The 14596-nt window shown below is 39.4% G+C and overlaps 1 protein-coding gene across 26 annotated transcripts in view; it reads left to right on the top strand.

Annotated features, from left to right (window-relative positions):
- The window catches only part of SVIL (supervillin), a 134168-nt gene that overhangs the window by 83291 nt on the left and 36281 nt on the right, over positions 1 to 14596 (top strand). For 9 of the 26 annotated variants that reach the window (XM_059840792.1, XM_059840810.1, XM_059840779.1 and 6 more), the window contains 10 exons: positions 2964 to 3047; positions 5035 to 5919; positions 6252 to 6416; positions 7004 to 7038; positions 8124 to 8185; positions 8537 to 8676; positions 9433 to 9528; positions 10761 to 11013; positions 12486 to 12509; positions 13534 to 14089. In XM_059840792.1, coding sequence (XP_059696775.1) covers positions 2964 to 3047; positions 5035 to 5919; positions 6252 to 6416; positions 7004 to 7038; positions 8124 to 8185; positions 8537 to 8676; positions 9433 to 9528; positions 10761 to 11013; positions 12486 to 12509; positions 13534 to 14089 — 2300 coding nt within the window. The remainder of the gene's footprint in view (positions 1 to 2963; positions 3048 to 5034; positions 5920 to 6251; positions 6417 to 7003; positions 7039 to 8123; positions 8186 to 8536; positions 8677 to 9432; positions 9529 to 10760; positions 11014 to 12485; positions 12510 to 13533; positions 14090 to 14596) is intronic. The other 17 variants (XM_059840898.1, XM_059840726.1, XM_059840915.1 and 14 more) reach the window with 13 other exon arrangements.

The raw sequence follows: 14596 nt of genomic DNA, 5'->3' as shown, positions 1-14596 counted from the left end.
TTTGCAGATGACACCAAGATGAGTGGTGTGGTTGACACTCCTGAAGGTTGGGATAATCACCCAGAGGGACATAGACAAGCTTGAGAAGTGGGCTCATCAGTCTCATGAGGGCTTTGATAAGGACAAGTGCAAAGTCCTGCACCTGGGCTGGGGCAAGCCCCAGTAGTACCAGTACAGGCTGGGGTTGAAGGGGTTGAGAGCAGCTCTGCCAAGAACTTTGGGGAGCTGCTGGATGAGGGGCTGCACATGAGCTGACAATGTGCACCTGCAGCCCAGAAAGCTAAATGTGTCCTGGACCACATCTAAAGGATCATGGTCAGCAGGTTGAGAGAGGTGATTCTGCCCCACTAAATCACTCTCTTGAGATCCCACCTGGAATACTGTATCTGTAATCCTCAGCACAGGAAAGACATGGAGTTTTGGAGAAAGTCCAGAAGAGAGCCACAAAAATAATCAGAGCAATGGGGTACCTTTCCTATGAGGAAAGGGTGAGAGAGTTGGGGTTGTTCAGCTTGGAAAAGAAAAGGCTCCAGGGAGACCTGATTTCAGCCTTTCAGTGCTGCAGGTGCTGATTATAAGATTGGGAGAGACTTTTTAACAGGGACACTCCTCCTTTCTGATAGGACAAGGAGGAGTGGTTTGAACGAAAAGAGGGATAGATTGATACTAGATATAAGGAAGAAAATTTTTACAAGAAGGCTGGTAAAACACTGGCACAGGTTGTCCAGAGAGAAGATAGATGCCCCATCCCTGGAAGCATTCACGGTGATGTTGAATGGGACTCTGAGCAACCTGATCTAGTTGAAGTGTCCCTGCTCATTGCAGAGAGATTGGACTAAATGACCTTTAAAGGTCCCATCCAACTCAAACTATTCTATGATTCTGTGAGTAAGTAAAAATATAATACAAATTGCTGACTACATTATCTCTAATTTCAGATTTTTTTCCAGATGAGGCTTGGGTCAGTATTTGCATAAAACAAATTTCCCCTAATTGTCTATCTTTTGAAGGAAACCATCTGCACCCACCAAGGTGTGGTATAGTGCTTAAAGCAGCCAAGAGCTTAAGTGTGGGATTTGGTCTCTTGTTTGGATACACATGTAGGCAGTATTGGTATTTTAAAGGCCATGTTGCCAAAAGCCCATTCTTTAATACCCCTGACACTTTCAGTGCCAGTGTGTACTCCCTGGTATGATATTCAGAGATGTAAGAATAACCTCTCTGAAACTCTTGTCCCTGATTCTGAGTGGTAAAAAAGTAATTGAGTCCATGCAGTCCATTTAAAATCACTCAGTGATGTTCTCCTATAAAGCTATTTGCACAAGAGAAAAAAAGGCTAACTCCAGTTTTTCAGGTGACTGCTATTCTGAAGTCAGTTTCACATTATATACAGGTTATAAAATCGGTTTCCTTAAATTTAAATTTCCTGAGTTTAAATTGGAAAAATGTGCACCTCACTTTGGAATATATATGAAAGCTTTTGTGCCTTCAGTACTAAGATTTAATAATTAATCCAGTTACTCATCATTGAGGAGGTATCATTTGACATTGCCTGCATTTGGCTCCTGAAATGGCTAATTAAATTCAAAATGTGGCTTGCGTTCTTCTGATTGCACTCTTCAAAGGATGAATGATCAAGTACAAATAATTACTGCTTGGGCCGTGCCCACTATAAAATTGTGCCAAAGTACACATTAAAAGAGAAGGAAGTTCCTGTGCTTCAAAACAATTCCAGCTAGCTGCTTCTAGTCAGCTTCTGTGAAAATGTTTTGCCTCCTATTTGGTCAGTTCCGTTAGGGATTCAAAAACATTTGGAAAAACAGAAGGCGTTTCAACAGTTGGTGTTTGCTGTTCTAAGATAGATTTGGATTCAATGACAATAGTAGGTGAGTTCTCAAATTTAAACTTACTTGCGTCAAATACACTGTTATCTCCAGAACAGTTGTTGATTTAACCTTTTCCAACTATTTTTCATAAAAGAGTAGCTAAGAAAAATTGAAGTATATGAACTGGTACTTAATTTGAGGTTTTTGTCCCAAATGTCTCTTCTCCAATGGAAAAGTTCTCTCATAAGTAATGGAAAGCATCCTGGATGCTTGTCACCTCTGGGGAGTGAGTTTGTAAACATTAATGTGGCAGGACAGGCTGTGCTTGCAAGATCAAAAGTACTTGATGTGTTCTACTGTTGCTGGAGGATTGTAGGTGAATGTGAGCTTTAGGAAAGTTTTTGAGAAACTTTATGTAGGAAGCCTGCAAACAGCCTTTCTTGCACTGCTGCAGAGCTTTAAAAGCTCTTCCTTTTTTTATGCTTTCAACTCCAAAATGAGAACAGAGTAAAGTCAAGGCAAGATTAAAATAGGGGTCACTTTTTTCCTTAAGTTTTTCCTTTGCCAAGTCACCCAGTGACACAGTGTCTTTGGCTTGTGCTAACCAGTTGGGCATTTCTGAAGCTCTGTGATACAGGGTTACAAGAGGACAGAGGGATTTCAGATATTCCTGAGAATTTCTTAGGAAATATGACGTAGCCATGTGAATTTTTCACTTCATTCTTATTGTTCCTTTGTTTTCGTTGCAGCAGTCTTTACCACTTTAATTCATAAATTAAAGGAATTATTTTAACAGCTTTTACAGATGTTCTTACACAAACTGACCCGCAATGAAAAATGCAAAAATCAGGTTATGTAGTTGCTTTCACTTCTCAATTTTTGGACAATGTGCACTTGGTAAAGTTACCTCTGCAGAATCTTTACCACTTAGCATACTTTGTATATGTTTGTGTATAATAATTTTTTTCCCAGATTATCACCTTTGAATTGGATTAGTGTGCATTGATTTTGTTTTCTAGAACCGTCCTCTGCAACTGAGTAATCAAAAATAAAAAGCAGTGGGGAAGGGAGATTGGGAGAAATAATGGGAGTATGTATTGAGATCTCAGAAATTACCTGAAGTTCTGTTTTCTGTAGTAGTGCAGGGAAAGCAAAACCTGAATGGTTTCTTCAGAAAGATTCGGAAGGGGACACACCTTCACTTATCAGCTGGCCCTCCAGGTATCATAAAACATAGCTGTGTGGCTAACAATCAGACTGCAAACCCCCCCTTCTTTCCTTTTACTCTCTACTTTTAACACTTGCCTTTAATTTTCCTTTAACAGCAGCAAGTAAGAAAGTGGTGGTTTTTGTGAATAAAAAGCCTGTGAAACTTTTCTGAAGCATCTGCTTTTATTCTAACTTAGAACCAATTGGTATTTTGGTGAAGAAGTACAAATTCCCCAATTTTCTTCCACAACTACTATCATCCTGGCTTCCACTAGATTTTATAACTTCTTATTTTATCTCATTTTGTGCTCTGCAAACCAGCATATTTTTTACTGTACACCCTCCCATCTTAGCATTCCCTACAAGTAACTCCTTGAATTCCAAAGGAGATGGTACAAGAGAAGTGAAAGAAAAATTACATGGAAAAGTAAAACAAAATCATGGTCAAAGCTACAGGCAGCTGCTTTCTCCTGGTTTGGTAACATTTACAGTAAGCCCACCATGAAAAGCATTGCAGGAAGACTGTTTTTCATGTTCCTGGTTAAAGTAATACCTATAACCCAGTACTAACATTGGTGTGGTTGTTCTGGAGAATGCTTGGTACATGTAGTTCAAAGCATACTTCTTCAGACTTAACACACTTTATGTGCTTAAGCAACTTTCCCTGACAAGTGCATCAATCTTCAGAGGTAAGAAGCACCACAATGTTAGAAAGAGTGGTGTTTCAAATAACTTTGGATATCCTGAATTGTTCTCTTAGATAATTTGCCTTTTTTCCCTCTAAATCTTGCTTTTTTATTTTTTCTTAATGATGTGAACTCCAAAAAGTCTGTTGGTAGCAAGCCTGGAATTGCACATACTTTGAGCTGGATTACTTACTTTCAAACAGTAGTTTGCTAGCTTGACTCTCTCTCTTTCCTCAAAACTAAAATTATTTTTTCATACCCATTTGTGAAGGGAGGAAGTACAGGGCTTTCATTTTTAATACTGTGTGTGTTATCTACAGACACTCACCCTGTGAGGTGTCTGAGCCTTGGTGAGGCTGTGAAAGTGCTGGAGAGCTTTACCTGCAGCAGTAGCCCCAGAGCAAAGGCTGCCCCCAGCTGCACGTGCTTGCCTCCCACTGTGCTGCTGTATTCCATTTAGAAAGGTTAAATAAAACTCTGTTTTGCATGGATGTTGCACAAGTCCAGAGGTGTTTCTAGAAAACACACTCAAGTAAGGTAACTTTTGGGAACAAGGTTTTTTTGCAAGTTTTGCATGTCAGAATGTAATGAAACATTTTAAAACAGAGTTCCTTTTACAGTTTTTAAATGCCTTTTTCCCTGCAAGCTCTCTGAAGAACAACAGCCATGCCATAGTTTTGCTTTTGGGTTTAGGACTTGCCCTTTCTATGTGTTTATTCACTTACTGAAACAGGATACACTACATGTGATTTTTCAGGTGTCTTAAATGATATACAAAAACACAAGTAAACCAGTCTCTGGCAAAATATCTTAAGGGCTAGGTGGAGATAACATGGTTTTTTCACCCCTTTCCCCAATGCAACAACGTCTTGGTATGACTTAAGCTTCCCAGCTTCAAACATCTGGCTGCGTACACAACTGCCAGTAGAATTGGCAATTTCAGGCTGAACCCAACACTCTGATAATATAAAAAAGCAGTTTTGATCATCTTGTGTTTTTGAGACTATGGGTATGTGCTGTTTGGCAAACGCACTTGTGATCTCATGAGAACATACTGTATGTTCCCAGAGCTTGCACAGTTACCTTCTCAGGAGTCATGCATGTCCATGGCCCCTGAATCACTTGACTGTTTTTGAGCAGTGTTGCTGCTAAGACTTGGGGGGAGGAAGGGGTTGCATCATAAGATTGCTTTATTTTAATGCGTTTTTTTTATTTTACTACAATGTTGCTGTCTGTACCCACAGTAGGTGTCTGTGTTCCTTTCCAGATTGGGTATTGCTGTTCACAGCTTTAATCCTTTTTCTTTCTTAAAGAGTAAAAGTTAGAGAGAAATTGGTGAAAGAGGAAAGTGCTCGTGGAAGCCCTGAACTTGTCACAGACACAGTATCTCAGAGAAAATCCCATCCAGTGCCAGCCCACTACATGCCTCTTCAGACAGAAACGTCTGCCTTTGATAGGGTTATAAATCAGCCCGTCAGTTCTGTCCGCCAGCCAATCCATGGCTATATCCAGCCTGCTGGCATTGCTCACACAGCTCAGCTGATGGCAGCAGAAGAACCAGCAAACAGCCCTGCTGGCAGCCTGCTCCCGACAGACAGCGCCAGCCTCGGAACAAAGTCCTCAGCAGCCACTGCCTCAGAGAGTGAAAGGAAGGAAGCACCCGGTTACGGAGCGAAACCTGCTGAAGAAGATTCCTTGGAGGGTGAACAGGCCTCCAAAGGCAGAAGGCCCATTCTGCCATCCGAGATTCGCAAGCAAGGGAAGAACCATGAAGGCCTCTTTGGTGGAGGAGAATTGGAGACCCCTGTGGGGAGCTCCTCCTTTGCAAGCAAGCCGAAAGTTAACTCAGAAGTTCAGAGGGAGCTGGAATGCAATAAGAGGCAGGCCCCAGAGCAGCAGTTTAAGACCCCTGAGAACGTAGAAAGGAGTGAAGCTGTTATGTACATACAGAGCGGATCTGTACTGCAGCCTGACAAGGCAAAGGCTCCTGTTTGGAAAGTGTCAACAAAGCATAAGGTCCTGACTCGCTCCATGTCTGACTATACTGTGACTACTAAGCTAGAACCTTTTAAAAGTAAGGAGAGCATGGAAGCAAATCCACCAAATGGTGAGATTGGCATGGTTGACACAAAAGTCTCTGTTGCCCAGCTCCGTAATGTCTTTCTGGAGTCTGCTAATGCCAACAAGAAAACGGAACTGTAGGTGACATTTCACTCGTATTTTCGTGTGAAACTTGCACGTCCTTGGCAAAATTACACCCACTCAACAGCAGTTGTTGTTCGGCACTTAAAGCACACAGCTTAGCTCTCACCAGTGTGTACCGGAGGCTGAGATGGTTTGAACCCTGCTTTTGTGCTTCTGCTTGCTAGTGCGAGTTGTGATGTGGGGTAGCTGGAATGTGTTCGTCTGCGCATGGACCCGGAGGAGCATGCAGAGTGGTCTCTGGGGAGTTGTTGAGATGCTTACATCTATGTTTTACTTCTCTCTCCTATTTTCTTTCCTATGCGCTCTCTCTCGTGCGATTTGAAAGTGAATCTCGGTTTGAGCTGTCGGCAGCAGGTAGTACTGTGTCTGCCAATGGGGACCGTGGGCCACGAAAGGCGAGGCGCTATTTTACTCCTGGTGAAAATAGAAAGACTTCTGAGAGATTTAAAACTCAGCCTATAACATCAGCAGAACGAAAGGAGACAGATAGGTAGGCACGTGCGTAGCTCTGTGTAGCATTCTGGAGCAGGTGGATATTAACAAGGTTGGGACAAGATTTGTCCATATGTTAGAATAAATGTTTGCAAGGTTAATGTTTGTCTTTAAAAACAATTTATTGTAGCTTCTTACAAAATTAAATCCAAACCTCTCCCCCCACCAAAACCAATTTTGTTGCAAATTCCTCCCATTTGAAATAATGAACAGTGAATCATCATAAAGTACTGTAGCTGTCTGGTTCCAATGTTAAATGCTTTTGGCTTCATATGAAGGGTTTCCTTTCCATCTACTCTGCTCTATCATTTACTCTCATTGTAAACCACCAAAGATACCTTTTTATGTTAAAAAGCTGGTAGCAAATCATAGACTTTTATTTTCTGCAAGGTGGGCTAGAAATAATTTTCCTTAAGTTTGGTTGCAATTGCTTGCATTTATGCTTTATTAAAGGATGTTCCCAAGTGGACACTGCTGAAACTTGAAAAACAGATAAATTCTCCTGCTACTTCAGATTGAATTTGAATTTCATTTTTGATGTCTTGTTTCCAGCTAACTTTTTTCTGTTTGATAATTTTCCACTAGGTCAATTTTGTATGCAGAAATACCAACTGCTGACGGTATGTTGCTGTACTGTTTTCCAAGGAAGAAATGGGCTTTGATGTGTTTTATTTTGTTTTAACTAAAGAACTGTTTGATAATAAAAACAAAATCCACTTGAAAATATCTTTACCTATGATATATAGTTGAAATGCCCCTTTTCCTTGGGCCATATCTACTACAGACTTGATTTCAATCTCATTTTCAGTCCAAAAGTCTGTCTTTGGACACCAAACTTCAAATGGGAGTCAAGCGGAGAATTGCTTGAAACTTTTCTATATAGTTGGGGTTGGGTTTTATCCTCATTTAGACAATAAATAAGCTAGCTGTTGGGAAAAAAAATTAATCATTGGTCAGTTTGAATCACTGGTCTAGGACTTATAATTTAAAGAAAGCCTGTAGTATATTGTGAAACTGATGTTGTTAACTTGTTTTTTGGCTAAGGAAGTTGCAAAATGCAGGTTATTAAATTACAGAATTCAGTCTGCCATCTTACTCTCTTTCCCTCTTGTCACCCTTGGCAAGTCTGGCACAAATTAAGTAGGTAATCTCATGAGTAGCTATATTTAGATTTAATGCCTTATGCTATTTGAAAGCTGATATTCCTTGCAGCTCTGAGATGCTGGCTCTTGGATCTGGAGGATGCTGATTTCAGCTCCTGAGGATACCAATTTAGCCTCTGAGAAATGTGGACACAAGGTGGTGATCAGAATGGCCAGCTAGTAGAAGATAGATGTTCAGTACTCTTCACTCACCTTAAGGCAGTCTTTATTTTCTTAGTCCATGTGTTCTCATAGACTGATGCAATAAGTTTGATTATTCATCAAATTTGTTTTGATAGTTTGAAAGGACTTCAACTGTCCTAAAGACAAGTCTTTTGTTTGCAAATCATGTCAGACTACGTGTCAGACTGTATTGCTCATTTGATGCAATACATGTAAAAACCAGTAAAGTTTACACAGCTGTGTTCACAATAAGTTTTTTGTTAAATGTGAGAAACAGCCAGCTTATTTGCTGGTTTTTAATTATTCATATTAAAAAAGTATTACTCTTAATATGAGATTGATTCATTATGTTCAGCCTCCTTTTTTTTCTCTTTGTGTAGATGAAGAAAAATTGGATGACCGAGCTAAACTAAGTGTCGCTGCAAAGAGACTCCTTTTTAGAGTGAGTATTGCATTGAATTAAACATTTCAAATAGAAGATGCTGAAGGAACCCACAGTGCATTAGAATGAAGTATACAATGCAGTTAACCAAGTTCAAGCTGCATAACTTTTGTTTTTTTACTTCATTCCCTACCTACACAGTAGACCTGTTGCCTGCTTTAAGAATGTCATTTAGAGAGAAGTGTATAGTTAGTTTTAATTCCATGGTGCATGCTGTGTGGTTGCATCTTGCTTCTAATTCAGAGATGGGCATTTGGGAACTTCACTGCTGTGCATGCAAGAAAGCTAAGAATAAAGAATTGTTTCAGAACTTTTCTTCCATGGTTTTAATTATGACATATGTCCTGTTAGGAAATGGAAAAATCATTTGAAATGAAAAATATTCCCAAACCACCTAGCAGAAGTTCGGCAGTAGAGAGGAGGCTGCGGCGCCTTCAGGACAGGTCTCACACACAGCCCATCACCAGTGAGGAGGTGGTCATTGCAGCTACGTAAGTCTGGTGCCTCTGTTGGCTCTACCTCTGGCTCCTGCTTTCAAATCTGGAAATAAGCTCCATATCTGTGGTGCTTATAACTTTGTAGCGAGGAAAACATTTATTGCTAAGGGCCTTGAGAGCCACAGGGGAAACTATTGAAATTCCTTTTTAAATGTAGAGGGACTAGTAAAGCATTACTTGTATGAACTGTAATTTGGCAGGAAGTTTAGGAACCTGTGGATTAGGTAAATGAGATTAATCATAGCATTGTTTCATAACCCAAATGAATAAGATAGCTTGTGCTGAGGGAAATCTGCACAATTTCTTATGGAATGTATGTGTCTTGGGGAAAACTTTTTACACCCTGAAATCTCAAAGGTACTTTTTGGAAATGCTTTTCTTGCACTGTACTCGTATATCATGACATTTTCCTGAAAAAGGAAAAATCATTTTGGGAGGGGAAATTAAACAACAGTGAATTGAATGGATGTTCACCTAATGGTCAGATGTTAACTTACTTCATGGGTTAAGAATAACTTGAAGAGACAGCCTGTTTGCTCCTCTAGGTCTTTAGTTCTTTCGAGATACTTGGAATTACTTTGCAAATGGCACAGCAGATAACTCAGTTAATTAAAAATGGTTGCTGTTTGGTTTTTTTCTGTTTTGTTTTGGTTTGGTCTTTTCTGTAGTTAACACTTAATGTATTGCTTTTCTTAATGCTTTTTTCTTCTCTCTCCCTGTGAATTTTCCCTCCTTGGCAATTCTTTAAAGTGAAACTACCCCTGCTTCACGTTCTGTGAATACCCACACAGTAGTGACAAGAGTACCTAGTCCCACTGTAGTTAAGAGCACTGTACAACCTACCAGGTACTTGGGGGGTAAACATGCATGTTACATGGAGCACAAGATTCCTCAATAGCAGATGCATCTTTAAAGTCTTGAATGCCTTTTCAATGTGTCAAGTGAATACTTGTTTCAAGAATATTTAAAACATTCATCAACTTCATTTATGTTTGCATGATAAAGCAATGCAGCTTTTTTTTGTCAAGTGTCTGTTTTCAGGACCCTTCTAACCACACTTAACCTGTTGTAGAAGCTTATTCTTCTTCTGAAAGAAATTAATTTGCATGTGAGCAAACATTGCAGAACCCTCTTTGCTCTTGTAATTTTTTGTATGGTAATATCATCCTGAGATGAAAATAGCACAGCTGAGTGCTTGATTTCACAAGCAGTACATGTCCTTTGTCTGTCTCTACATGTATTTTTTTAGCTTACAAAATTAAAGGAAATATAAGAAATTGCACCACCTATAGGTAAAGTTGCAGAATACTGTTCTGAATGAGAGAATTTTAGCAGAGACCATGACAGAAAAAAAAAAATAATTAGAGAATACTACTAATTCCATAAATGTGAAAGAAGTTGAACAATAAAATCTTTCATAGTAAAGGTGAATAAAATACATTTTTGTAGAGACAAAAGCAATTACAGCTTTTATGGATCAATATGTCTGCCTTCAGCATTGGTCAATTTTCAAAATCAATGGACTGTGTTTCAAAAGCAATTTTTATTGTTGATTTATCCCAGATAATTCAAAACAAAAGACAGTCTGAAATCTGTTGCATTTCAGATTAGAAGAGTCATTGCAATTTATTCTAACTTAAAAGCAGCACAAACTTGGAGTTTAAGTCTGTCTTTTAAATGTTTTTTATCATATACGGTCCACAAATTGCTTTCAATAAAATTGAACTTTATATAAATTGCACTGAAGGACCTTAATGGCATCTTAAATGTTTCTCCATAGCTCTATGCTCTGTATAAAGAGATTGTCTGGAAAATCTCTCTTCAATCTTGAGTTCCCTCGTAAAAAATGTTGTGTCCTAATCAAATGAATTCATTAATGAAAATGTAACTTTTTTTTAAATCTTCAGCTGTTGAATTAGAATTCATCATGCCAATGTTGAACCACTGCATACCCACTTAGGCTGCTACATTACATTGGCTATTGTGCTTCACGTGCAGATCTTCTGCTTCTGTCAGGTTGAGATTTTAAAACTGCACGATGTCTTCTTCAAAACTAATTTCCAGTTCTGCTTCTTCAGCTTGCAGGCATCAGCACACCAAAAAATTTTAGCTAAAGAGGAGATAAGAGCAGCCAAAGAGGCGATGGGGCAAGATCAGTCTGAGGAGCCAGATTCTTCTACCTTAAGCTTGGCAGAAAAGATGGCTTTGTTTAACAAACTGTCTCAGCCAGTATCCAGGGCCATCACCACAAGGAGTCGGGGAGATCTGAGGCACAGGAGAATGAATGCTCGTTACCAGACTCAGCCAGTCACTCTTGGAGAAGTTGAGCAGGTAAGTGCCATCGTAGCTCCTTTGCATTTCTTTTTATTGGAGAAAACAGCTTCAGTGTAAGATACCATAAAGGCTGGCCTTTCCTTTGCTCTGAGCTACACACAGAGGAAAAGGTTTGTCAGGAAGCTGCCTTCTGACATCGAACATTTCCTGAAGTGTTCAAATTTTTTGGTATGGTTTTCTTTTTTAAGTAATTTGAGCAAATATCAACTTCCTGCCTAGTGCAAGCTGTACCTTTCACAGTCTGTGTCACTTCCACAAGAGTATTACATGTTGTCTAAAAGTAAATTCCTGATCAAAGGTGTAAAAAACTGAGACACGCATCATTTTGCTTTAGGTGTATTTTCAGGGCATTTTTGAGCTTTGTCATATGCAGTTTTCAGGCTCTTTCCTGAAAGCACAATATATTTCTGTTATTAGTAAGGACATAGTCTGTCATTTTCCTCGGGGAGGAGGCATTGATTTTTATCTGTATTTTTTTTCCCTAAAAGCAGAATACTTTTGAAATTCAGGAAGTCAAAGAGAAATTATTTAATCTGCAGTGAAATTTGGCTTCCTGTTCTGGAATACTTCATGTAATTGGAATTGCAAAGGAATGCCTTTTTAGTAAAGCCTCAGCATAAGGTGGCCCAGAAGTCGTCTTTTAGATGTCTTCACAATAGCAGAAACAGCAGTCCCTTTGCATTACAGCTTTGAAAGAAATCACTTTAACAGTGAAGCACAGCTCCTGTGCTTGTCATATTTCTATGTGTTTGGATAAATCTGAGTGTTAGAAAGTTCCTACCCTTTTCTTTCTATATGCTTCATTCATGATTATACATTTTCCACATTTTATAATAACAGGATAGTGAGGAATCAGGATTTCTCTAAAGATATTGGTGCAAGGCTGTACAGATTATAATTGTACTTTATGCCTACTTCGTTTGCCCGTGAAGTCGTAATAAATGCTTGACAGATTTATTTAAGAAAGGTTTCCAGACCTTACATAGTCCTTTTTCCATTCACTCTCCCTGTGCCAATCACTGTCACAGCATGGCCTCTTTCATGGTTGTGTCACCAACTTGTTTGGGGCCAGTGCCGTGGTGAATGGAAAAGGGCTGAAGCAGATGGGGAAGAAGTGACAGTCACGTTACTTTGTCAGCCTTACAGAGCAAACATGCTTTTCAAGCAAGGAAAATCAAGGGAAGCATGTTGTGTCATCTTTCTGAACCTAGCAAATGAAATCAGGGTTGACTCTGAAGCAAGCTCAATGGGAATGTATTTTCAAAAAGACTTTCAACAGTGAACTGTTCATTGGTATGTTGGGGGGTTTTGAGATGCAGCTATGTTTTTTCTAGGAAGAAGCAAAAGAGAGCTCTCGAAATAGATAACTAGAGGTTATATTCCCAAAATGCATATTTGAAAATGTAAATGTCTTGTTGTTAAAGCTGAATTCACTTTTCTGATCTCCTCTAAATTTCTAATTCTGATAGATGCAATGGAAAAAAAATAAACTGGTAAATATTTTCTTAATCTTGTTTGAAATCTTTGAGCTAACATAGTCTTTGCTCTGTTTCCCAGTTTTCTTAGTGAATGGCTGTTGTCTGTGTTTTATGGAATCTGCATGCACTTTTTAGGTTCTGAGCTGATCTTTTCCTACTGGTGTGATCTTGTCTGTCCTTTTACACACTGTTCGCTAACTCTGCAGTTTAAGTAAACAACAAAAAAAACCCTCTCCAGATAGATATGTGTTTGTCACTCTCTTTCATAGCTTTCCTAGCTTCTCCTTTGGAGAAGATAAAGCTCTGCATGTCAGAAAAAAAATGCATCTTAACTGCATCTAGGAAAATTTTACAAAATTATTATGTTAGAAGAGTAGAAAAGATAGTTGTCCCATCATGAGGGCTGGCAGAATAAGCTTGGAAGTGTTTTTAATGTGCTTCTTAGGCTCAAATACTTTGCTCATGACAGCCAATGTTTATATTTGAAAAAGTCCTGCATGAAGGTGATTTATGTGGAGGGAGCATCAGGAATGTCTGCTCTGGGTTAGGAAAGCACGGAAAAGTCTCTCCCTGGCACTCAGTGGTCACCAGAGCTGGGAGCTGCAGAGCTGTGTAAGAGCGGAGCTGTGCCAAAGCTAATGAGTCCTGCTGAGATGCAGAGGTGATTAGCCTGGGCACATGGCATGTCAGCTGGCATCTGGAACCTGAACTAATTCCTTCCTGCGCTGCTGCAGGTCCTGAGCTCCAACACAACATCAGGTTGCATGTTCCACACACGCCTCTTGTTACTAAAGATGTTGCTGTTCACATGCAGTTGTTTTTACCTTGAGTGGAATAACCCATCTGCAGACAAATTACAGGGACATTGTTGCTTTCCTTACCTGTTCTAGTCTGTACTGATAGATTACAAGACTTACATGAAAACATTCCTTGGATGAACTGCTGTGATAAGGCTGGGTTTTGAAATTGATAATTTCAGAGCTTGTAAGTCCTATTTGGCTTTTGTGGATTTTGGTTTGTTTGTTTTTTCCCTTCATAGGTACAGAGTGAAAGTGGAAAGATCGCTCCCCTGTCATCTGCAGTTGCAACATCGATTTCAGCCATGGCCTCTGCCCTGGCTCCCTTGTTTGGGGACCTGCCCGGGAAGCCGGGCACTGATGGTAGAGGCAGTGCTGCCACCAGGTTCCACCCTGCAGCAGAAAACTTGGATTCATCAGGAAAACACACACACAAGTCAGAGCAGTGGCAACCCTCAATGAAAGCACTAGAAAGCAGAAAAGCATCAAAGAAACATGAAGAAGAAAGAAAGAGGTTTCTAGCACATGAAGCTAATGAAATTAAAAAGTACAGCTCCTTTGAGGATGAAACCACACATCCTGTTCCTGAAAAAACAGGAGACCACCATAAAGAGACAACATACAGCTTCCTGAGGAAGGGCAGCTTGGAACTGTTTGGTTCACAAGCACTTTTTCAGCCTCTGGAACAGAAGGAAATCGATACTGGCATGCAAGGTAAATGGGAAGACAAAAAAGGCCAGTCCTTTGAAGAAAAGGTGGATTTGGAAAGTGTTATGAAAAGCAAGACTTGGCAAAGAGGTGTGGTAATTGCTTGCTGTTGGTGTAGTCTCATTCAGCAAATGGTGTTTCAAGCTTTATCAAGGCTGGTTGTTTCCTTTTTCTAAAACTGCTTAGAAGTACAGAAATATCTGTGAAGTGTTAAATTTTAAAAATAGAGGTTTGTTTTTTTAATTCTTTCAATTTTTCAGTCTTTAAAGATGGCTCAGTTTTACTCAGATGTATTTACTTTAAAAGAAGTGGTATTATATGCTGAAGCTAAGATTTATTCTTTCTGGTTTTGCCCTTTCTCCTGCCCTCCAAAATTCAGAGCAGACTAAACTTGCTGCTCTGAGTCAATTATCTGCCCTTAATTTTTGCCTTACTGTGCATATAGAGTTATGAATTACTTACACAAGTGCATACATAACTAGGAGTGGATAATTTTCAGATAATTAATTTTGCAAAAGTAGTATTATTTTCTCTTTGATATGGTGATGAAATACAAACCAGGAAATTCTCAGAGCAATTACATCTTTATATGCACAG

Source organism: Haemorhous mexicanus, chromosome 1, assembly GCF_027477595.1.
Source record: "Haemorhous mexicanus isolate bHaeMex1 chromosome 1, bHaeMex1.pri, whole genome shotgun sequence".
Taxonomy (NCBI): domain Eukaryota; kingdom Metazoa; phylum Chordata; class Aves; order Passeriformes; family Fringillidae; genus Haemorhous; species Haemorhous mexicanus.
The sequence above is the reverse complement of the archived record's forward strand: the minus strand, read 5'-3'. Positions and strand labels throughout refer to the sequence as shown.